The 26,424-nt window shown below is 40.0% G+C and overlaps 1 protein-coding gene across 2 annotated transcripts in view; it reads right to left on the bottom strand.

Moving 5' to 3' along the window:
- SEZ6 (seizure related 6 homolog) overlaps nucleotides 1–25,339 on the bottom strand; it is an 879,252-nt gene extending 853,913 nt beyond the window's left edge. The window contains exon 1 of one of the 2 annotated variants that reach the window (XM_073565484.1): nucleotides 24,893–25,339. In XM_073565484.1, coding sequence (XP_073421585.1) covers nucleotides 24,893–24,944 — 52 coding nt within the window. In that variant the 5' untranslated portion in view covers nucleotides 24,945–25,339. The remainder of the gene's footprint in view (nucleotides 1–24,892) is intronic. The other variant, XM_073565485.1, reaches the window with a different exon arrangement.
- Nucleotides 25,340–26,424: the final 1,085 nt, after the last annotated feature.

Here is a 26,424-nt window from a genome sequence, read left to right as displayed (position 1 = left end):
AAGAGAAGTGGGAGGCCCCGCTGCACAACAGAGCAACAAGACAAGTACATTAGAGTCTGTAGTTTGAGAAATTGACGCCTCACAGGTCCTCAACTGGCAAACTGGTATCTTCATTAAATAGTACACGCAAAACGCCAGTGTCAACGTCTACAGTGAAGAGCCGACTCTGGGATGCTGGCCTTCAGAGCAGAGTGGCAAAGAAAAAAGCCATATCTGAGACTGACTAATAAAAGTAAAAGATTAATATGGGCAAAAGAACACAGACATTGGACAGAGGAAGATTGGAAAATAGTGTTATGGACAGATGAATCAAAGTTTGAGGTGTTTGGATCACACAGAAGAACATTTGTGAGACACAGAACAACGGAAAAGATGCTGGAAGAGTTCCTGATGCCATCTGTCAAGCATGGTGGAGGTAATATGATGGTCTGGGGTTGCTTTGGTGCTGGTAAAGTGGGAGATTTATACAAGGGAAAGGGGATTTTGAATAAGGAAGGCTATCACTTCATTTTGCAACCCCATGCGATACCCTGTGAGCAACGCTTGATTGGAGCCAATTTCATCCTACAACAGGACAATGACCCAAAGCACACCTCCAAATTATGCAAGAACTATTTACAGAAGAAGCAGGCAGCTGGTATTCTATCTGTAATGGAGCGAAGTCACCAGATCTCACATTTATAACAGCCAACATCTGGCCACATTTTTTTTTGCCATAGACTTTGTGGCCAGAACGTTGACTGTAAGGTCGCAGTCACACCAGCGTATGACATTGGATGTGATATGCTAATGACACTCGACTCCTGCTCTGCTGTGAGCGTGAGTCGAGTGTTAGTGCTCTGTGCTCCAATCCTCTTCCATCCTTATAATTTGAGATCTTTCCAGACACCAAAGTATAGTAAATAAAGGGCAGGAACGGGTTTAAAAAAAAAAAAAAAAGATTATTTTCACCTGTCATAGTATCACCACTCATCTGTGCTCACACAGCTGGTCCTCTACTCTCTCCCTCTATTCTTCAGACCTTCAGGACCCCTAGCGGGCATGATATGCATAGGTTACATCAATGATGTGCATGGCGCCCCCATCTGACACTGTGTAGCCTAATCTTAGATGGAATATTCAATGACTGATCAGAAGTCTGGAAGGAGGGAGCAGAGGACAGGGTGGGGAACTGCAGTGGCAAGCCTCGTGAGAGGTGGGCCTAAGTATAAGCAAATATAATTCTTTATTTTTTTATCTCTCTCCAGCAGTCAAAAGAATCCAGCAAAATGGCCATTTTGTTGCTGCATTTATGCAAGTCAAATCTGAATTTTTGGGGAAATTTGTAACAAATTCAGTTAGTTACATAGTAATCGATCTGCTCATCGCTATTGGCTTTAAGTAATATGAAAATATAAAATATATCTCAACATTGCATTTTTTAAAATCCTTTTTGTTGCATTTTTTAGGGGTCACTATTTTTTTCTAAATAAACCATTCAGTAGACGTTTTGATTTACTTTCCCATAGGCTTCTCTAGAAATAAAAAAATGCATTAAAATGCATCTGTGTACGGAACAAAAAGGCACAAAAGTGTCTTTGCTTGGCACGAATAGGGTAACAGCGAGATGCCTCAAGGATCCCTTTTATGTCACTTAGGCAAAATGCATGTAAAATGATAAAGATGCTAGAATAAACTAATATTATGCTCAGATGACAAAAATGGTGTGGAAATAGTAGAAACATTAGAAGGTTTTCTTTTCTTTATTGCATACACAAGTAAAAAAAAATCTTTAACCATCAGGATTCTGCATTTACACGAGACGAAGAAAAAGCTTTCCTGTCTGAGCTGATAGGAGATTAGAATTATGTCTACTAGGGGACTAATTAGCTAAATGAGAAGACCACAAACAAAAAGAGGTTGGTGTTACTCTATTAATATCACTCTGAGCATAATGTCATCTCTGGGATGATCCGCGCTAAACGTGGCCACTTTAAAATGATCTTGTGCTTTTACAGAAACTACACAGACACATTTAGCGGGAATGAATAATCTCACTGCAGCTACTACCAGTCTCAAAACATTTTTATTTTAGTGCTGCAAATGCTGCAGAGCCAAATATTTCATTTAGACGGTATCACAGCGCCGAGCCGGAGCCGTATATACAGTATTGGATATCGAGTTCAGGGCTTGACTGGATCCCGTCTCTAGCACTAAATATATGGCTGAAATCATGATATGGCCAAGAAAACCAATAATGGTACTCACACATCTGCTGACGTGTTTCTTTCGTGTAACGGTTAGGCGGCGGGTTTGACCCAATTCCAATCAAAAATGCCATTGCTGAGATGAATTTTAGCTTTGCCAAAAAAAATGGTTTGACGTTTTCTAAAGGGCAGGGGCAGACAAGTGTATTTTCGGTTTGAATGTGATCTGACAAATCATCGACTCACACTCGGACCAATGTTGTCTACACAGTCTGTCTGAGGTCGGGGGGGAATCGCTGTATTCCCGAATTTAATAGTTTGATCTGATATTTGGATTGCACTCAATGAGTCCATGGAAAAGATTGGACTGCATTGTGATGACATTTGAGGACGGTCCAATTTCCACAGACTAATAGAATTAAAATTTCTCCATCTTCTCCTTATCCAAGAAAATCAGATCACACTGTGATCACACTAGCCTAATGGAATGTTATTAGGAATATTAGATAGGGGTCTGTATCAAGATGCAAAGACTAGCAAGTATCAATACACACCCAAAGATATCCAAAAATAATAGATTAGCCAATTGCCATTTCAATCATTGTTGTGATAAATAATTGGGGTTTTGCAGAGTTTTATGGCAATAAGCAGATAATGAGCAGATCCTACAACCTGCAGTAACCACCGATCCACCAAACTGCTGCATGACCAGCTCTGCCCTCATCTATTGTATACTCCCCCATCTCTTGTAGATTGTGAGCCCTCGTGGGCAGGGTCCCTCTCCTCCTTTACCAGTCATGACTTGTATTGACTAGGATTAGTGTGCTTGTTTTTTATTATGTATACCCCTCCACACATGGAAAGCACCATGGAATAAATGACGCTATAATAATAAATAATAATAATAATCCTCATACATTATAGTCAATGTATAATAAAAAGAGAAACCAGACTTTATTGAATGAGATTAATGAGATTATACAATATATGCAACAAATTATTAGGAACAGATGAAAGGAATGTAGAAGCCATTTCTCATGTGCCTTTCAAGATGCATACTAATATTTTTTCCTTTAAAGACATTGTCCCATATGCCGATGCATGGATATCAGTGCCACAGATACAATGTCAAGGCTAAATAGCTATACGCCACCCTAATACCCTTCTCTTAGGACTGTGATATGGTTTTAAGATTCTCACTTGTAGCAACAGGATGGAAGTGTTTCTGATATCTAAGTGAATGGAGCTGGATGGTGAATGGTTCTGCTATGATATCTCCGATATAGAAGCTAGGTGAGTATTCATTTTCTAAACCTCTCGAAGAACGATTATACAGAAGTTCATGTTCTTTTATCAACCTATCCGCAGATGCAAGGCATGAGATTAACAACTTTAAGAACATGATTTTTCAATACTCTATGCCGATTGGGTTAATATGTGTTACCTAGTGGGTGTGAAAAGAATTAAAACTTTTCAAAGTTTTAACTTACTTTCTAACTTTTTTTTTAGAAGAAATTGGAGTTGTTAACCAAATTAAAAAAATTAATGAAGTGGAGATGTTTGTAATTTTAGGAGACTGAATAGTTGCTTTATCAAATATCTATCTGTCCTATTCAAGTGAAGCCTTACCAAAGAGGGTTGTCTTCTAATCAGTGTTATTGAGGCTACACCCCACCCATGGGACATACCTACATACAGTGGATAGGGGATATCCTCCTGATCGCTGGGGGGGTCAAGAACTGGGACTTCCATCAATCCCTAGAGAGAGACTCATGTGAATGGGGTGAAGGTTGGATTTAGGATCACTTCAGAATTTGGTAGAAACCTTTTAATGCTCATCAAAAAATGTTTTACATTGATAATATAACAATTTAAAATGCTGGAGAATCTTGAGAAGGCAAAAATCTTCATTTTAGCTTCATTTATGGTGAAAACTAGTTAAAACTTTTATTACACACTAATTATGATATCAAATACCAGAACATTTATTTGTGGCACCCCAGGAGTTCGGTTGCCACAGTGGCCTTGTCTCCCTCCAGGGGAGAGTGATGTCATGCCTGGAAGCAAAGAAGGTATCTCCTTACCAGGTAGTTCCAGAATACAATGCAGTTCCTGCTCCAGGCCAGCAGAGGGAGCTCTAAACCCGAATTCAGGGGAGCTGCTCTCTTTGGTCAGGAGGAGGAAGTTAGTTAGTTAGTGCCTGAACAGGGTTGAGACAGGATGTGTGGAGAGGAGCTGGGGGACAGGAGCTATAGCTGAGCTCACCCCCTGTCTTGAGCGCCAGAGACCGGGCCCCGGAGCCCGAGGCTGTGTGAGTACTACACCCAAGCAGCAAAATCCAGAGGGCAGAAGACCGCAGATCCTCTGTCCCCAACTGACACTCGATGACACAGCAGCACGTGTGCGCCCGAGACACCAGATAGGAGCGATCCCTGAAGCAGGCTACAGTTGCCTGTCATGCGCGTAGAGTTCTACCTAAGTAGCAGACAGAAAGAGGAACTTGAATAGAGTTTACAGCAACAAGTACCTCAGAGAATAGCGCTAGAAAGGAGGCCTCACAACCCACCTGAATAAGGAGATTCCCAAATTGCTTACAGGCTGATCGACTCCAGAACCATCTGTAACCTGAGCCCCAGACTGTACCTGCACTGCTCAGTAAAAGGTAAAGGAAACTGCACTCTGTTCTGTCTTCTGAATCTTTCCTGCGTCACCTGCCCTGCACCACATTCACCTCCAACATTATCTTTAATATCCTAACTGCCCTGGGACATAGCTCTGCCTGTGGAGAGCTGAACTAACTCTGTTGCATCAAAAACTGTCCCAGTGGACTGAATCTGCAGCGTCGGATAACATCTTTATTGCCGAGTTCCACAGGTGGCATCACAACCACTATTACAAACACTTTATTTTTCCCTTTTTCACTATTCCCCTTTTATTGGACGCTCAGGGCCACGGACTGGGTCACCGCTGCCGTGACACTGCCCCTTTAAGAAGCAGCCTGGTACCGAGTATCCCCACTGTCCTGGCGGGCGATCCATATTTCCAGAAAGGAGTAATGAAGGTGAAGTCCAAGTGCTGGATTTACATCTCATTTAAGCACAGATTATCCAATGTCCTTGACACCTTAAAGGGGTATTACAAGTTCAACAAATAAGGTATATATATATTAATGTGAAAGTTCCATCATTTTGGATAGAATTTAATCCCCAACTTCATTGGTTACCTCCAAGGTACAAAAATCTCTTCTAGCTCCCTAATGGCCATGCACAAAGGGCTCATTCAAAAATCAGTTTTTCTTTATGTGCTGTTCATTTTGAAAACATGGACCCATATAACAGTTTACTAGACCTAGTCACATATCTGTATTGTATGGATCCTTTTCTTGTTCCATTTGACTCATTGCATCTCTTATTCTGATCTGTTTTTGTCGGTCTATGTTAAATCTGTTAGATCTGTTAAAAACAGATTAAAAAATGGATGTTAAAAAAACAGATGCAGCGCAGGTGTCACAAGGGGTATAAAAAGGCCCATATGGTGCAGTTATCAGAGCTGTATTATAAATTATTTTTCTACAATCGCTAAAATTTTTTTCTTTACCCTAAGGCCTCATTCAGATGTCCGACATTTATGTAGCCATTATAGTCTAGGTGGACGTTCACATGACCAGTTTTGATCCTAGTCATGGATCATATTCACCAATGCAAATCTATGAGACAGGACACATTGAACATTCCCTGTGCGCTCCGGTTTTAACACTGCAAAGGAAGAAATTTTGGTCAATTTTCCAGTAATTTTACAATGAATAAAATAAATTGCAAACACTGATGAAAATATTACCGTTTGTCGAGCACCAGAAAAATCCCGGCTGTATGTTTTTAACATACGTGTTCGTTTTTAGTATTTGAGGCTGTTCACATGTCTGTGGCATTTTCTCTGACCCAGTGCCCCCCCAGCCCCTCAAGAAAAAGGATAAAAGCCCACTTCTGAGCAAAGTCACAGATCAAACTTGCACATTCTAATCAATGAAAAAAATTCTGTCTCTTTGTCATCAATGTGGTTTATCATTCATTTTTTTTTTCAATGTTAAATGGGTAGAAGTAGCTTTGTATTATATGTATATAAAAGAGAAATGGATGCAGCATTGATGGTAAAATTTTACACAGGCCATGCGCTGATAAAAGTTGGATGCACTGATGAAAAACAGTCTTCTTTTGTCTTATGCAAAAATGAAAGATAAAAAAAAGTTACTCCTAGGAATGTAGGAAATCTTTGTCCTGAAACATGAAAAACAAAGATGTTCTTACAGAATTCCAAATGACCAATCAACCAACTGAAGAATCATCGTGATCAGAGCCATGTGCCCAGAGTCTCTATAAGAGTCCCCTGCAGTGTCATGCTACAGAGCCGCAGGCACAATGTGTGCTGCCATATGGTGCTCCAAAGAGCCATGTTATGGAGAACACGTCTGTCATTTGGCGTCCAATGGAACTTAGAATAATTTTTTTCTGTTATATTAATACTAATAAACAGCCTCTATTTGAAATAAAAGGCACATGGAGGTAGAATAGGACCATATAGAAATCTTTAATGGACACGTCCGGTATTTTTTCCAGATTTTCAGCATTGACTTGTGAATAGTAAAATTACATACAGCACCAGTTGAGAAGATGAGACTTTAAAGCGAACCTGTCAGTGGGATTTTGCTAAGTAAACTACAGACATTGTTAGGTTGGCACAGTTACACTGATTAAAATGATACCGGGGTGAAAAAATCCATCTTGTGGTTCTTGTGTAATCAGTGTTAGAAGTTTTCAGTTAATTAGATGCACGTGCTCCAGGGTTGGACTGTAGGCAGAGTCTTATCTTCCTGGTCTAAGCCAGAGTAATCAAGGAGAGACCTGCCCAAAGGCTGCCCCGAAGCACAAACAGTCTTTCTTTCTCTCTGATAAAGAACATGTCTGTGCTTCAGGGCGGCCTGTGGGCAGGTCTTTCCTTGGTTTCTCTGGCTTAGAGTAGGAAGATAAGACTCTGCCTACAGTCCAACCCCGGAGCACGTGCATCTCATTAGCTGAAAACTTCTAACACTGATTACACAAGAACCACAAGATGGATTAATTCACCCCAGGTACCATTTTAATCAGTTTAACACTGCCAACCCGACAATGCCTGTAGTTTGCTTAGCAAAATTCTGCTAACAAGTTTGCTTTAAGAATCTCATTTACACAAAAGATGTACATTTTCCGGAAATTGCCATGCCGTGCAGATTTTAAAATCTGCAACATGTCAGTTCTATCAGTGCCTTTGTATAGCAGATTTCACCTAATTTTATGTAAGGAGGTGCAATACGTAGCACAATCTGCATGGCTAGCATTCAGTTGATAGACGTGGATTTGCAGTTATTCTCTCTTCAGAATTTGGGCACAATTTCTACCCCTATAAGTGCTATAGTAAGGATTTGTACTATTTTGAGAACGCACTGAGCTTAAATATAGCAATGTGCATGAGGCCTTTAGGGAGGTTTCTACTTTAAGAAACAGGATCTCTAAAATTTCTTGCAATTTAAAATAACAAATACATAGGGGGCTCATCCTCCCCAAATTCAGCCCCGGTTTCCTGTCGGTCTCTGTTTTGGCTGCAGTGCTGCAGCCAATCATTGAGCTTAGAAGTGCAATCTACATCAGCAGAGCCAGTGAGCGCAGTGACTGGCTGCAGTGGTGATGTGAGCTGTCAATGCGACTATATCACTTCAGCAAAACAGAGAAATTGTCCAAGACTTAGGGAAGCCCTCCTCCTCCTCCCATCAAAGTTTTCATCCTTTTAATATATTGCAGTCATCATATTATATAGCACTGAGTACTTATAATTGCTCATTTTCCCTTTCTACCCTGTTAATTCTTCTATTTTCTCTGCTCTATGTAGAACAGGAAGTCTCTTTTCCCTGCATAAATCATTCCCCTCTTCAACTCTTGACCCAGCTGCTCCCTCCTTTTGCAGAGACTTATGACTCATGGAGTAAAAATTGACCTCCAGTATCTACATAGAGCTTAGAAAGTTCATCTAGTCACTTTTTAATCACGTGATGTCATAGACCTACTGGAAAAGAAAATAATTAACTCAGTAGAAAGGCAAAATGATCAACTGTAAATGCTACAGTATATAATATGATGACTGGAATATATTAAGAGGATAAAAACTTTGATGGCAGTGTTGACACTGGACCCAGGAAGGGCGAGTACTATCTGTCTTTGTTATTTCACTTTACAGAAATAATTTGGAGTACAATTTTCTATAAGTGGAAAACCCCTTTAGGCTATGTGCCCACATAGCGTTTTAAAATGCACAGTGAAAACCGGACTCCTTCCCAGAAATCGCGCGTTTTTTTCCACGTGATTTCACCGCGATTTTACCGCGATTCTGTTTGCGATTTTGCCGCGATTTTCTCAAGCACTTTCCAAGCGATTTGAAGCATCGCTTGGAAAGTGATTGACAGGTTGGTCACACTCGTCAAACATAGTGTTTGACAAGTGTGAGCAGCTTTTTACTATTGAGGCCGCCTATGCGGCATCAATAGTAAAAGATAGAATGTTAAAAATAATAAAAAATAAAAAATCGGGGTATATTTACCTTCCGACGTCCCTCGCTGCCATCCCGGGCCTCAGCGTTCCCAGTAATGCCTTGCGAGACCTGTGATGACGTAGTCTCGCGTTACTATAGCGATCTCGTGAGACCGCTAGAGTCATGCGAGACTACGTCATCACAGGACCTTGCCGCAAGGCATTACTGGGAACGCTGTGGCCCGGGAATGCAGCGCGGGACGTCGGAAGGTAAATATACCCCGATTTTGTATTCTTTTTTTTACAGGGGTATGGTACCCAGGGCCTGGAGGACAGTCTCCTCTCCTCCGCACCATGGGTACCAACCGCACATGAGACGCTTAACTTCCCGCATGGTGGGCATAGCCACATGCGGGAAGTAAGCGATTCTCATGCATTCCTATAGGTGCGGAATCGCGGCAATTCTTTGCGATTCCGCACAAAAGAATGATCATGCTGCGATTTTTTCCGCGATGCGATTCCGCCGCGGAAAAAAGCGCAGCATTAGCACAGCATGTGCGGAATGCCATAGGAATCCATGGGGGGTGTTCTGTACATGATTTTTAAACGTTTTTGCAGCGTTTTTGCGCCGAAAATCGTTGCAAAAACGCTTAAAAATCGCATCGTGGGCACACAGCCTTAATTGTTTTTCTTGTACAGGATCCTATTTTATGTATATTATGTTTATAATTCACAAAATAGTGTAGTATTGTTGCTGTATATTCATCCTACTACAGCACATTGATGGCAGGGACTCCAGTGGATATGAGCAATATAGATTTACACGATATAAGACATATGGGGACAGCAAAATGCTCCACCGTAGTATATTTTTAGTATTTGAGAAATGCAGGTAGAAGATATTCAATAATACGGTCGTTCTACGTTTACGGTGATCCATAATTCTATTCACTCCATGTAAAGGCTTTGTGCTCACGACGAGCCATCAGTGTTTTTAGCCAAATGTATTTACTTTCCCATTCTACTCCCCTCTGGTGGCTGTGCGCGAGCGTTCTCAGAGCCCCATCCCTTCTGGAGCGGTAATCTCATCAATAACCAAATTTTGCCAACTCTATTCTTCTCACTGTCAAGAAGTCACCATGGCATAAAGCTTTAAAAGCAGCCGTCCTAAGTGAGTGATTAGGAGGTTTTGCTCATGGGAGCTGAACGGCTCTTGTAGTCAGCGCGACACTAGATTCCTTTTTTGAGCTACATAACGTGGCTGATCTTCTCTATCTGTATTAGTTCACGCTGTCACCGTGCTCATTAGGAAGAATGGGTCTATCCATCAAGGCACGCTGCTATGGACAATATGTAACACAACAGACAGGGAATTTAGGAAAATCAGGTTGATACCGGGAGAATTTCCTGTTTCTCAAACCACAACATTTTCACTTCAAGCTGAAATGCCGAGGTCTCTATTCCTCAACACCTCAGTCACACTCCGACATGATGTGCGTGAACGCCTCTGCACACGTGAATATCAATAGGAAAAGTCTTAAATACTTTGATGATGAGTTGTCTTGTTGTGATCAGTTTAATTTTAGACATTGAGGAGTAACTATCAGACGTAGTAGACCATGTCTGAGTGTTGGCCTTTTGTAGGCACACACTCCCAAAAAAAGTGAATGGCAGAGCGCATGTTCACTCTGCCGTCACCGTTGCCATTGATTGGCCCTGACTCCCCATTTTGCTGGGGATTTCGGATGCATCTCTCGACGGGGACACACAATGCAATATGAAAGCACCCTAAGTAACAAGAAAGTCTGTGTTCATCATATACAGATTTTACCCCTGAATTGACAATTTTGAAAATGACTGATCAGTCCTGGTGGAGAAAAAAATAATAACAATTAATTAACAAGATTCTCAATTTATGGGGTAAAAATCTGCATTCAGTGAAGTATTACTAAGATAGGAGATAACAGTTAGTGCTCATAAACTTCAATGGACAACTGTTAATTTCATTTCAGGAAAGTCAGCCTCTAGCTCCTCCCCTGTTCATAGAATTTTAAAAGCACCAACTGTCATCTCCTAACTCAGTAAAAGGAACATCTGTCTTCACTGAATTCAGATTTTACCCATGAATTGAGAATGAAAGATCAATTCAGAAAGAAATTTCTCTGATAAAAATAAGAAACTCTGTGATAAATTTTATGTGTCTCCTTGATTAAATGTAAAATTAAAAAATGGTTACGGTAAATAAATTGTGACAATACATTGCTCGTTAAAAAGATAAATAACCATGCAGAGCATGGATGGGGTAATAAAGACATTCCACATTAAAAAGAGTGAAGCAGTCAGTTGAAACACAATTAAAATAACTATATAACAACAAACAGTTAAATCAGTAAAAATTAATAGAAATTACATATAAAAAGAGGATTTGGCTGTCAGCTCTGCAGAAAAGTCTATTTTAAAAACCACTAATACTGTAATATTCCTCCATGATAGTAGAGAATGTGTAACAAAATTGTCAATGTAAATTTTTGCACATTTCCAGATGGGGGCTGGGGAGGGCACAGCCTGAGAGGAAGCCCCCCATGACTGCAATGGGCGGACACGTTTTTCCAACTTGTTTGGGCCTCGGTGACCTGAATGGCTGGGACGGGGTTATGGGAGGAGTTCTCGGTGGGGACGGCCAGGGGGTAGGGGGGAGAAAGTGAGGGAAAACCGCATTCGTCATCAGGGACATCAGGGAACAGAAGACTGAAGACCCACCCTCCCAGTTATGCTGTAATACGGGGCAGGTGGTGATAGGGGATAAATAACAACAAAAAAATATGTGGTGACGGGATTTATACGGATCGTTTGTTGTTTTCTGTCGTCACAGTGGCTGGGGGGGGGTTCTTGGAGTTGACGATGATTGGTCGGGGAAGGATTTGAAAGTGAAATTCCCGGCAGTTTTCAAATGGTATGGGGGATCTGGCTTTTTGGTTATGGGCTCTGGACGGGGTTTTACCTCGGGAGCTCTGGTGGTCAGTCTCCCGGAATGGGAGTTACGGTGCCCTCGAGCTGGGGATGGACGGCTGAGGGTAACATGGTGGTCGAGTTTTTGCCATTGGTTTTTTTGGCCAAAAGGTTTTAGCCAGATCTTTTAGCTCCAAGAACCCTCCCCTCATATTTTGAATTATGATTATATATTAATGCTTATTGTTAAATGTTATTGTTTGTTAATAAACTTGCAGCAGTGGCCAAAAAATTATCCAAAGAATTCAAGTTGTAGCGTGTGTTATTTTAGGAGTGGGGATATCGGAGGGAGTCGGGTAGGATTGGATAATGGAAAAGGGAGAAAACTGGACTCGCTATATGCGGTCATGAAAATTTCAGATACTATAGAATGCTAAATTTTAGGGCTTGATTTGCAGAAATTCATCAAAATGGTGTTGATATGGGTAGCATCCCACGCGCCCATGTGAAGCTTACTAAGTGATTTAAGACCTTCCCATCACTAAGACGAGCCCAGGAGGAGCGAGAGGAGGGTTGGTCAAGGAGCTGCATCAGGTGGACGGGTGACAGTCAGGCCTACGACAGGCTGCTAAATTATTTTGTTGTTTTTTTAACCCCCTTCTGACATGTTTAATTTGGACTGAATTAATTTTGACAGAATCAAATCTGTTGGACAATTTTTGCAAATCTGCCCCAAAATAATTTAGGATGTATGTTTATAACTAAACAGGAGCTATTTTTTAGATTTCTTGGTTGGGACACTCCTAAGTTATTCCTCCTAAAATTTCCTACCTGGGTGTTACCACTTGGATGTGTCTCCATCTGACACTGCCCAATCAGTGTCGAGCCGATACTGTCAGAGACAACTAGGGTGAGACTATAATTATATATTTCCAGGAAGAATTCTGAAGAATTATAAAAGGAATTGTACAACGCCGAGTAATTAGAAAAGAGGCTTCCGAATGGTTATATTATGGGGAATACAAATATTTATTGAACCAGATTAATCAGGAGAGCAGACAGGTTCTGTTTAATGATTAACATATAATAGTTTATGATGTGAATAATGATTGGTATTAAAAGAGTTCTCCAGATGTAAAAGGGAAATGTAATATGTTATTCTGTACTAGCCACTAAAATGTAGACACCATTATTTATACTCCTAGATAACTGATTATATGTGAAAATATAGTTTAAAGGGGTTGTCCGGAACAAAATCTTTCCAGCGCACGCATTGTGCGCTGTGGGGATTTGCCGGTTTATGAGCAGGGACCGGGAGGTATGTATGAGTTATTCATACTCCCGGGCAGTGGGCGTGGTCTAGCCCCCATACACTTGTATGGAGAAAATCTGCGCCCCGACTAGTGATGTGGCCTTGCAGTGAGCGTGGCAAACTAGAGGCCACAGCCTCGCTCCATACAACTGTGCAGGAGTATGTATAACTCATACATACTCTCCGGTCTGGCTCAGAAACCGGCGATTTCCTGTAGTGCACAGTGTGAGCACTGAGAGGATTCATTAGCCTGCAGATGCACACAGTGCCTGCAAGCTTATCGATTTGGACTGGAACATCCCTTTAACGGTCACCACAAAATGATTGTTCAACTCAAGCACAGGCATTTGATGCACCATTGTTTTGCATCTAATTCCACCCTACAGTTATTTATTTACAGATCTGATAGGAGACACAGGAAGATGGAAATAGATGGAAAATAAGAAGAGACGAGTGGATCCGACTTTTGAATATTTCGAGATTTGATTAGCAAAAATAAATTTCCCAGCACTATTTCCCACACTACTGAGCTAACAATATTTCATGTGGCTCCATATGCCTCCCTTGGAGCTCAATATGCTTGTTAGAGTAATATTCCATCTCCAGAGTCACTGAGTAAGTCTTTCTCTGCTGTAGAGTGTAAACTCCTATGGTCAGCGGGTCCTCTCTCCTTCTCTCTTTCACTTCTCAACACATGTATTTCTGAACAATTACAAGATTTCCAGTATTGAGATTCACAAACATTTCTTTTCTCCAATTTTTGGGGAATTGAAATTTCAAAAGATCTGCTCGACTCTAACAACAATTGCTGTAGGTTTGGAAGGTGCAATGAACTATTTGGCCATGACAAGGGCGCAACGATCGTCTGTGCATGGTTTCAGCTGTCATTTTGTTATCGCAGATTCCTTGTTAATAGTCCACATGTTCAATGGTGCAATAGTCCTGTGTTGGAAGGTGAGATCATTGCACAAAATATTACCCTTGGGAAAACATGATTGAAAGCAACAAACACTTGAAGCTATTGTCCAGGTTTGGCACAAAAGTGTGAATCCTCACATCCTGCACAAGATTCTTTGGGGCCGGCAGCAGGTGGTCATGTGACCTCAGATATGTAATGTGCATACTTTCAGCCACATTCTGACTAGACATGCGTGGCCTTGTTCTATTCACATGTATCAAGCGAGGCAGCGCATGTCTAGTCGGATTGTGGCCGGTTGTAATAATATCACATTCTTGTGGTCACAAGGCCGTCCACTTCCTGCACAAGCGATGAAGAATCCTGACAGCACACTATGTGCGGTGTGAGGATTCACAACTAGAGATGAGCGACTTTGCCTTTTTTAGGGTCGAGTCGGACTTTCTCAAAAGTCGAGTCGAACGAAATCGGCCAACTATAGGGAAAAGTTGTGAAAAGTCGTGAAACATGAAACCCAATGCAAGTCAATGGTGAGAAAAGTCGGCAATGAGTGGAGGACTGTAAACACACCTGGCATGAATTTAAACCCTAGAGGCGGCAAAATCTCTCTCTCTCTTCTCTCTCTCTCTCTCTCCCTCTACGCTCCGCTCCTCTTCTCTCATTGGCTGAAAAAAGTCACGTACAAGCATTCGGAGAAATGCGACTTTGGCGCTTGGGTCGCCGACCGCATGGCCGACTTCACACTGTGGTGGGGTTTCATTTCATGAAACCCGACTTTGGCGAAAGTCGGTGACTTTTGAATCTGACCGACCTGTTTCGCTCAACTCTATTCACAACCCTTTAAACCAACACAGCTGCACAAGATATAAAAGCAAAGCAATCATATATCTATCCTTTCTGTACACGAAGAAGCTAGACTTCCCATGGATATTAAACCATGGCATGAATTTAGTATTTTTCAGCTCTAATTAATCATAAGATTTTATTATTGCAGTCTTCTTAGACTACATACCAGAACCTAAATATCCTCTTTTGATAGAAGACATCAGAGCCTTTTTTTGGACTCCTCAAATGTTCAACCATTTTTTACAAAGTATTTCCACACACTTGGCTGCTAGTCGCTTTATTAGGATTTTAGAAGATGTACATCTATTAAATAGTATTTTAGAATGTTTCATCGTAGTAGTAACCATGACGCTTGTTTTTCAATTCATCGTGATTTCTATTAGAACCAAGACCAATACATCTTGGAGAATTGATATTTATTCTGTATGTATTTGCTGTTATACTAAATCTGCTCAGATATGTCAGTCATTTTAGATTTCGGTGCCTCGGGTTAAAATTGAGCACAGCTTCAGGGGTAGTACATGCTACAATAATGTAGAACTATTAAATATAATAAAAACGACCATAGGTTAAACCTAACAGAGCTAGATACAACCTATAAAAGTGCAGCACTGTTCACATCCAGATAGTGCTGCAGTTTGCATGGTCACATCTCTTTCATTGTTTTTGGAGCAATGGCTTTCAGCCTCATTTCATAATCTGGATTAGTGATTTAGTCACCCATGTGAGAGATAAAATTAAAGATAAAAAGATTTAGTTGATTGACTCACAGTTACAAATTTTATGTACTTTCACAACTCTCGCGTTAACCCATATCTAAAGCCTGAAATACAGTATGTTGCAGAAATTTTTTTTGAAGAGGGACCATCTCTATTTCTGAAGTTTCTGTTAGCACATAACGGTTCTTGCATTTCATATAAAATAATTCCTTTTTACATAAGCAATTCTGCATTGTGCTAATACTCTCTTCACATATTTCCAAGAGGAATAAAAGAGGGACTGAACAACGCAGAGCTCTAAGGTTTATTATTCATTAAAGGTCCGGTTGGAACAAGATGTCACCTATCCACTTAACTTTTAGATCAGTGGTAGACCGAATGCTAGAAACTCCTCCAATCACCAAAATGGGACACTTGTATCCCCATTATTATGGAGTGTTAGTGCACATGCTTGACCGCCACTCCATTTATTCCCTATGAGGCTGACAGAGAATGCTGGACATAACGCTCCAGCATCCCCATAGGGAATGTTGGAGCAGCGAGTTGTTCAGCATGCTCCATTCTACGTGTGCAGCTGTACAGGGGTCCAAAAGGACATCATTGCACAGGGGCTCTTTTGTTTGTGTCCACTCCTGGAAAAAATGGTCTCATAATGGGGATATAAGTGACCTAGACACTGATGTAAAAGAAAAGTGATATTTTTTTCCCAACAGGACAACTCCTTCCAGAGTAGAAGTATTTACTAAAACATAACTATAGGTCCTCTTTAATGCCAATCAGCTTGGATAACAATCAAAAGTTTTTCCTGATATAAATTGATATAATCCATTATTGTAATGTATCAGTTAAATACCACTATTATTTTGCAGACATTAATGTCCTCAGTCTTGTAATCCACGCTCCGAGTCTTAAACCTGCTCGGAGGAACATAAGTATAATTGATGACCACAAGGTAAATGTTGCATTTATCAAATACAATTAGTGTAACACTACAAGATAATCCACCAATCTCCACACAAACCCAATCATACGTCAATCAGATTTGTCCAATCTAAGACGCATCTTTCTAGGAGCAAAATCAATTTTACCTTTCCCCATTTGACTTGAATAAATAACTGTGGAAAAGAGGCGGCGACACCACAGAAATGCTTTTGTATCAGAATTGCCGTAACTAAACTACAACACGTGTCCAAAGGGTGTGAGCTGTGCCAAATTGTAGTCTTTAAAAACAACGCCTACACTTGTTTCTTGGAATCCAGTTCAATCACAGCACATTCTTTTTTTTCTCTGCCAGGATATTGTAGTTCATGCGAGCTCATGTGTGGGCTTTCGGGAAAAAACAAAACACATATCTACGGTTTGAAAATGGCTTCTGTAGTAGAACATACAATGTTTTAACCCCTTCACCACCTTGGGTTTTTCCTTTTTTTTGCATTTTCGTTTTTTGCTCACCTTCTTCCCAGAGCCATAACTTTTTTATTTGGCCATGTGAGGGCTTGTTTTTTGCGGGATGAGTTGTACTTTTGAGCGACACCATTGATTTTACCACATAGTCGACTGGAAAATGGAAAAAAAAAAATTCCAAATGCGGTGAAATTGCAAAAAAGTGCAATTCCACAATTGTTTTTTTTTACCATGTTCAATAAATACTAAATCTGAGCTGACGTTATGACTCTACAGCTCATTACAAGTTTGTAGACATCAAACGTGTCTAAGTTCTTTTTTATTTAAGTGGTGAAAAAAAATCCAAAGTTTGTGAAAAAAAAAATAAAGGCGCCATTTCCCGAGACCCCTAGTGTCTGCATTTTTCAGGATCTCGAGCCAGTTGAGTGCTTATCTTTTGTGCATCAAGCTGGTGGTTTTATTGATACTATTTTGGGATAGATAGATAGATAGATTATTTTGATCGCCCGTCATTTCATGCTATTGTAATGTTGTGGCGACCAAAAAACGTAATTCTGGTCTTTTGATTTTTTTTTCTCGTTATGCCATTTATCAATAGGATTAATTTTTTTATATTTTGTTAGATTATGTGTTTCTGAACACGGAGATACCAAATATGTGTATTTTTTATTGTTTTATTTTGAATAGGGCAAAAGAGGGTGATTTGAACATTTATAATTTTAAATTTGCTTTAGATTTTTTACATGCTTTAATAGTCTCCTTAGGAGACTTGAAGCTGGGATTTTCCAATCGTTTGTGCTGCACATAGCAGGGCTTTAGCCCTGCTATGTGTAGCAGAAATGGCCATCTGCTATGATCGCCGGCCAAGGAGCAGCACTCATAGTAATTCAGCAATGACAACCACAGGGGTCTCCTGCAGACGACGGATTGTAATGCCTATCCATTGGCTCCCCGCGATCAAGTGAAAGGGGCTCCAAAGGGCGGAGCTAATGATGCGCATACGGTTTGCGAGAGTTAAATGCCGGTGTCATTTAACATCACAATTCCACCTGCGGCTGCTAGGGGCACATGTCAGCTGATGAAATCAGCCTACACCAAAAAGGGGGAAGTGATATATGAAGTACCTATATGTCATAGGTCGCAAAGGGGTTAATAAACCTTATTCTAACCACAGTCAATTTCTTTATTACTTCATATTTTATTTTAGTCTTTACTCTATAGATTTGGGTTGTACAGGTTATGCATAAGATATGTTATGTTTGTAACATATGTTGGTCCCAACATTTTAATGACAAGTAAAGGTTATACAGACAGCAAGCTCATATTAATAGACTGGGAACCTTTACGGATATTGGTTCTTTCCCAGAAGAATAAAACCTGTCCCCAGCTGTCTGCTTTCCATCAGCTGGTTAATAAAAATAAGGGTGACCCAACAGCATTTTTTAATTTATTTAATTAGTAGATAAATACAAGTACAGAAACGTACACAGGCAAAGCACTGATTATAAACCTGTGTGCAATCTAAATGTTACATGGTTTGTCAGCATATAGATACCTTTTCTAAAAGGCAGTAGAAGCTGCAACACCATTAACAAGAATCACCACAAACCAAGCAACACCATGAAGACCAAGTAGATCTCCAAAGAAGTCAGGGACAAAGTTGTTGAGAAGTACAAGTCAAGGTTGTGTTATAAAAAATCACAATATCTGATGATCCCCGGAGCACCATCAAATCCATTATCAACAAATGCAAAGAGCATGGTAAAAGAACATAATTGCCAAGAGAGCCACCCACCAAACACTCTCAGTCCAGGCAAGGAGGGCATTAATCAGAGAGTCAGCACAGAGACCAAAGGTAACCTTGAAGAAGCTGCAGAGCTCCCAAGCAAAGACTGGAGTATCTGTCCATACGACCACAATAAGCCATACACTCCATAGAGGTGGTCTTTATGAAAGAGTGGGCAGAAAGAAAGCTTTACTTCCTCACAAAAATTGTAAGGCTCATTTTGAGTTTGACAGAAGACATGTGGGAGACTCCCTAAATGTATGGAGGAAGGTGATGTAGTCAGAAGAGACAAAAATTGAACCTTTTTGGACACTAATGTAAGTGTTATGTCTGGCACCAAACCAAAGCAGCTAATTAATCCCAAGAACACCATCCCCACAGGGAAATATGGTGGTGGCTGCATCATGCTGTGGAGATGTTTTTCAGCAGGAGGAACAGGGAAAATGGTCTGAGTCAAGGGGAAGATTGATGGTGCGAAATGCAGGGATATTCTTGAGCAAAACCTGTTTCAACCTGTTTCAGTTTGTCAAAGATTTGAGATTGGGATGGAGGTTCACTTTCCAAAAAGACAATGACCCAAGTCATACTGCTAAAGCAGCACTCAAGTGGTTTAAGGAAAAATGTTTAAATGTTTTGGAGTGGCCTAGTCAAAACCCAGACCTTAATCCAATTGAGAATCTGTGGCCAGACTTAAAGGTTACTGTTCACCAGTGGAAACCATCTAACTTGAAGGAGCTGGAGCAGTTTTGCTTTGAGGAATGGGCAAAAATCCCAATGGCATGATGTGGAAAGCTCATAGAAATTTATCCTAAGCAATATCCTATGCAGCTGTATTTGAAGGAAAAGGAGGCTCTACAAAGTACTGACTTTAGGGGGTGAGTAATTATACACACTGAATTTTTCAGTTATTTTGTCCTATTTGTTGTTTGCTTCACAATAAAAAGAAAGCCACATTATTCACAGTTGTAGGCATGATCTTTACATGAACTGATGCAAACCCTCAAAAAAAAACCTGTGAAATTCCAGGTTGTGAGGTAGAAAAACACGAAAAATGACAATAGGGGTGAATATTTTCGCAAGCCACTGTATCTAGCTATCTATCATCTTTCTCTATCTTTTGCACATCTAACACCTAAATATCTGTCATTTGTATTCTTCATTCTATGACAATACTTGTCACACTGATGGTACACACGGACTGTTGCATGGATGGCACATGGACACAGACAATGGACCTCACCGTTACTGGTTTTTCCAGTACCGGAAATATCAGGACATGTGAAGGGGCCTAATATTTTTCTAAAGGGATGGCGAGTGTCACTTTTTCAATTCTCATAGACATTGTTTAACTTTATTCCTCAGTTGAGCACCATACTATCCCAATAATCAGACGGTGCATTCTTTAAGTATTGTCTCAAAAGTTTTTTATGGTAGCGGATCATCCTTCCATGCAATGACAGTAAAGATCTAATGGCTTGTATTATGCCAAAATAATGTCCTTTCGGTTTACATTTTCTTATGCATCAGTATACCAGTGTGAGCCATGTAATGACTGACAGTCTGTTCTCCTGTTCTACATATCTCACACTGGTGAGACTCCCTTTCATATATAAAATAATCTCTGGGAGATCTATATCCAGCCCATAGATCTTAACAGCTCAATTACATATTAATAATTACATAGATTGCTCTGGAATAAAGCATTAGATGGCGGATATCAATCTATCATTTTATTCAACTTCATATGACTTGCATGCCTATATAGATGGTTTAGGAGGGCTGATTCTACTGACACATTCGTTGAAGGTCGAACTCTTAGCTTCATTCATTCTCTATGGGATTGCCCAAGGTGGTATGTGCTTGGCTTTCTCCAGTAATCCTATACAGAACGAATGAGTGGAGTGAAGCTGCGTATGCTTGACTTCCGAGCTCTTCAGAACTTTGTACTTGGGATCTCTGTGGATCTGAGCACTCGGACCCTCAGTGATCAATAACTTATTCCCTATTGAATAGATAGAGGGCAACTTAATAACTTGGTTAAAAGTCCTTTAACATGCACTACACAAATAGCATGGCGTGACAAACATTCACCATGTTAATGTTACTTTTGCTTGGCTCTTGAAACTTCTATGTAACATGCAGAATGTAGTTTTAGCAGGGCCACCATGAGAGCCAGCCAACTACAGCAACAGTGGAGCACCCAGAACAATCTACGTGTTCAATTTCGGTGAGTTGCTCGTTAGGTAAATAGCATGAGTGCCGTACACCATCAGCATAGTGCGACACACTGTATGCAATTATATGAGTTTACAGCTACTTGTCTGGAGCATAATAGAGCAGGAAAGACTTGATGTGTACAGAGCCTACTTCTTGGATGGATACTATGGATGTGCAAGACCTTCTGTACAACAAATTGAGAATAAGGACATGTTTATTATTACTTCCTAATGAGCAGAGAATTCTATAACTCTTTCATTTATGAACTGTGAGCTTCTTAGCATTCTTCTTATTCTGATAAATGGACCAGAGCTGAACTTTTATTGTTAGAGAACTTAATAATTCACTCTATTCTTCGAAAAAGACGAAACTATTAATGTTTCTGTACAGCTTTTCTATTCCATCTCCTCAAATAAGACTTACTGTGTTATTTTCCATCAGAGGGTCAAACCATTTATAAGATGCTATCACCTCTTAAATATTTTAATGAGTGGAAATTTCATGTAATATGTAACTATGGCTGAAAAAAGGCTAAGATATATAGACTGGGATTCTATAGAAGAAAAAGGGTTAGCATGAAAGGGGGAGTATGTGAAGGAGACAAATGGCATTAAAAGAGACAAAACAGCGGTAACAGGGCCACCTAATATGTTGTAGAGGGTGAAATATTACAGAGTATAACCCAGGGCCACATCATGAACTTAGAAATGGTAATAGTACAGTAACAGGTTCAAATTATTGGGTAAATACTTGGTTATGGGCCACCTACATAATGACTAACTTGCCAGTTAAAGTTGTCACAGATGTGTAAACCATTTGAATGGAATCTGTCAGCAGAAGTTCACTCCCCCCCAACTATTTACATGCACATGTATCTCTTTCAAAGATAAGTCCAGCAATATCTCTACATGGTCCGTCCATCCCTCCATTACTGAGAAATCATCACTTGAATTGATAGGCACATGGCTGTGGTACATCTGAAGCCTCTGTCACTCCAGCTCTATTCCCCACCCAGTGACATCTCCTCCTGCTTGACTGATGGCTCAGCTTTACTGAAGTCATGGCATGTAAGCTGTCAGTCCAACAGGAGGTGGCGACTCTGGGTAAAAAAATAGAACTGAAGTGACAGAGGCTTCAGATCTACAAAATAACTTTTGTATTTACACAATTTTAGATTTAGGTATTTTTAATGAATACCTATTTAGCTGCAGTAGAAATGTTATTCCCAATTACACCATTTTGGAATACCTTTAAGAAATGGGCATAAACACTTCTTCAGTTAATTACCAGCAGAGGCAGGTCACCGCAGCACCCAGTGATTGAGCAGCCATTTTCAGTGTGTAGAAAACGGGAGCAGAAAGTCCATAATGACTGATATATAACTGTGGAATTCAGTGTATATTAATTCTTAACTTTTCTTAGGCAACTCAAATTTATATTCTTTTGACAACCCCTTTAAGGTCTGGATATCAACTTCTACTTCTAGAGGACTTCTACTTCTAGCGGGTCCACAAGTCATTAAGAAGGAAGGTACATGATCATTCATGGAGTCACAGAACATTTTTTATTTCAATCAAAGTTTCCAATTCAAGCTTGCAATATAAAGCTCGGGAAATGCGTTGCCTATTTAATAAGCATGAGTGCTTGCATTACGTCTATAAAGAGGCAAAACAATGATAATTACGTTGGAGGAAGTCAAATTGGAAGTAAATACAATCAACGAGCCGTAGTAATGGTCTGTCACCAAAGTACTGATGATTTTAGAAACATTTGCATACAATAAATCTATACGAGGAGCAAAGGTCTGATCAATGTCTTGCGTATATACAGTATATATATATATATATACAGTATATATAATCACTGGACATTTTAATATACAATAAACAGAGCATCTATTGCACTGACGCTTCTGCCAAGTACATTGAGCAATAGGGAGAGCGCTGCAGACCCAATTTTAGATGTATTCCTTCCAAAGTGACTCTGAAATGTAATCATGTTTTGGGGAATTCTATTACAACAGCTTCCTGTTTATTGGTCTAACTAATATGCCCAGCATTCTTTCCGAAAATTGTTTTAGTGTGTGTTCATAATCAGCTTTCCAAGCCGAGCTGGCAGAGAGACTAATAAATTATGTACAACTGATACTCTGACTGACAACTGTTTTCTTGGGTTATTACATTTTTAGAAGGATACTAATTTCACAAGGATGGATTTTAAATGTGTTCCAGTACATGAAAAAGCAAAAGCATTTAACTTTCAAGAAAGAAAAAAAAGAACACACTAGAATATTAACAGGCAGGATCAAATCCAAAATATTTTCAAAGCAAACTGTATTTCCAAACTTGGCCTGGTACAGAAAGGTGCAGCTGGAATACATCCCATTACACAGTTTTCCCAGTAACAGCTAAAGTTGCCGGTCTTCTGTCAACTCTTATTTTTACAAGCGAGAAGAAGCATCCACAGTAAAGTGAGACTAACCACACGGGGCAGAATATAGCAGTGGTCACAAATGATGATTTATACTTTTTGTTTAGAAAAAAATGACACATTAAATGAAGATAGGATCGGGCTTCCTGCTTCTATAGAAAATGAATATGCTAAAAACTTCTTCTTAAGAGGTTACGTCAACATTGAATGTGCAGATACTTTTTAATTTGCTATTAAAAATGCTGGGTTACTAAAATGATCCAAAATTACCTGACGCAATTGTAATATATTATAGCAGTGGTGTTCAACATCACGTAACTCTACGAGGAATGCAACATCTGGAAGGGTCTCAGGATAGAGACCAAGGTTTGTTATCATGATTTATTAATAAAGTAACAAAAATAAGTAATTTGAAATAAATCAGAACTTGAGGAGTAAAGGACGCTTAGATATACCCAATCTTCCTAAATATTGTATGTATGAATTGGACCCATTTTAGGTGCTACTAAGGTTCAGTTGAGTTCACCTGCTGAAAAATCCATCAGTAAGTTCTAGCGAATGTGAAAACATATGCCAAGAAGGGTGAGAGGTAAAACTTTGTCAAGAGAGTATAAGAGAACCAAATACATAACAAAGCACATTGAGAAACAGAAGGGAATGTGGTTAAGCATGAAACAACCCAATTTGTAGACAAAGGAAAGTTGACATAATACAAAAGTTGCAGAGCAGTCATGGTACCAAGCCTTCTGAGAGAAAAGTACATGCTTATCCAAGATCGATATAGACTTATAAGAGGACAACAACAAAATGTCTTAAGTCCAGGTTAAGTCAGCCAACAAGTATTGGCACCCCTCCCGTACACTCATGATATATACACAAACTTAGTCTTATTTGAAACTCTTTGAAAACTTTGACATCAAGTTGACTTCTACAAGATTCTTTAAATTGCTTCCATCCCGACTCATTTTCTTTAAGAACCATATGATCTCTTGGGAAATCCCATCAAAAAAATAGAATTAAAAAAAAATAGGATGTAATATTTCACAAATGAGGTAAATCATTTGCCAATAACTTAATTAATTGTGCACCAGAGTGGGAGCAGAGTTCATTGTTGAAACGAATTGCAGCATAAAAATTCTATTATTTCAAGGCAAATGATTAAATGGCATTTCACTTCCAACAAAATGAGATTATCGAAAAGAAGTAATTATGAGATACCCCAGGCACTTTACTTTTAGAATAGACATATCTGTCAAGGACATAGGCATCCGCTGAAATCCAATTTTTCATTTTATAATCTAAGGGAGAGCTACAGAAAGGCATTAGTCAAGCATGTTTAGAGAAGTATGGCAATAATTAAAGGCACTGGGAATAAACAAACTTCAGTTGACTTCCAATCAAACCCGAAGACAACTGGAAGACAATCGGTGACTTTCTAAAGCCTAAAAAAGGTCTACATATCTGGAATGGACTGACCGCTACACCGGCATGGTCTTCAAACAATGACAAATTGAATGGCTACTTGACAGGCATAATTCAACAGCAGAAAATGAAATGAGTGAGTTCTTCTTACCTTGAGATTGGATATGCACCATAGCTGCTAACATAAAGCACAAAGCATACATGGTCTTGGGGTTTATCTCCTTATTACTCAGTCTCTATAAACAGCCTCTTCTCTTCTACCTTCTGTGTGTGTGCGTGTGATTTCCCTAATACTTTGGAAGCAGACACATATACTGTTCAAGCTGTGGAAACGAGCTGCATTGAAAGAAGAAGCACCCTGTGCTGGAAGTGCTGGTTGAAGAGGGGAGGGAAATAAAGCAATTACCCAAATAAAAGAGAACAGGAAGAAATAGCTTGTTGTGGCTCTGGTGGCAGAGGCTGGCAGTTGTTTGTTGGTGTAATTGCAATCAGCTGTAGTGAGGAGAAGCTTACATTTCACTGCTGGATGGGAGACGATAGCTTGCCTGCCTCTAGATTTCTCAGCGCCTCCAGAAGCCTTCAGCACCACGGACAGCGCCTAGCGTCAGCACTAGGAATAGCTTTAACTAGCAAGCGCCTGGAATGGACAGCTCCTACATGAACATCAATGCCAGACTCGTGCTACCAATCACCGATCATTCCGAGAGAGCAGCACGCACACTGTTAATAACCGATCCATTCATTAGAGCTCACTGATCCCTGCATATTGCATGTGCATCATCATATTCAGTGTCAACCCTTGTGATTCCTATTTATTCTTTCCTATTCCTGTTAGTAATATCACTAGACCATCATCACTATTAGAGCTAGGGTCACATGGGCGTATATTCTCTCATCTGGTCAATTGTGCTAATCACACTTTGATCAGAGTGTCTCGGATTAGGGAGAGGCAGAAAAAAAAATTCTCCAACTTCTCCATTCTGTCAGTCCGTGGAAATTGGATTGCACTCCGATTTTCATGGACTCATTGATTTGCGTGGCCGAGTACGGTCCGAATATTGGATCAAACTTAGGCATGTTGTGATTTTTTTCTTCGGACAGACTCGGAAAAAAATCTGACATGTGCACAGCCTCATAACATTGGTCCAAGTGTGATCCGATGTTTCTTCAGATCGCACCTGGACTGAAAATACGGCCGTATGCGCAAGCTCTAAGACTATTTTTCATACAGGATGCCATCCTTTTAATACATCGGCAGTGAAAAAAATTTGTTTATTGTGCTTTAGGCTGGTTTCACATTTGCGTTTTTTTGCCCTGTTTTTTAACGCAAAAAAAGCATGCGTTTTTTTTCCTATACTTTAACATGGGTGCGCATACACATGCGTTTGTACACATTTGTATGCGCATGCATTTTTTTGTAGTGTGCGCTCCTGTTGCATTTTTTGTGCGTCCGACTTGCCCCAAAAAACCGCATGCGCACGCAATGCGTTTTTTTTACAGCAAAACACCCATTATAGTCTATGGGAGCGCATACGTGCACATTGTAATGCGCACGTATGTGCAAAAAAAGCATGCATTTTTTAAAAAAAATGCACCAAAACCCACAAAAAAACGCACACAAACGCATGATGCATTTTTTTCATGCGTTTGTGTGCGCAACAAAACGTGCAGCAAAAAAACGCA

Source organism: Dendrobates tinctorius, unplaced genomic scaffold (assembly GCF_039654945.1).
Source record: "Dendrobates tinctorius isolate UK_male_01 unplaced genomic scaffold, ASM3965494v1 ptg000016l, whole genome shotgun sequence".
Lineage (NCBI taxonomy): Eukaryota > Metazoa > Chordata > Amphibia > Anura > Dendrobatidae > Dendrobates > Dendrobates tinctorius.
This window is presented reverse-complemented; position numbering and strand designations above follow the sequence as displayed.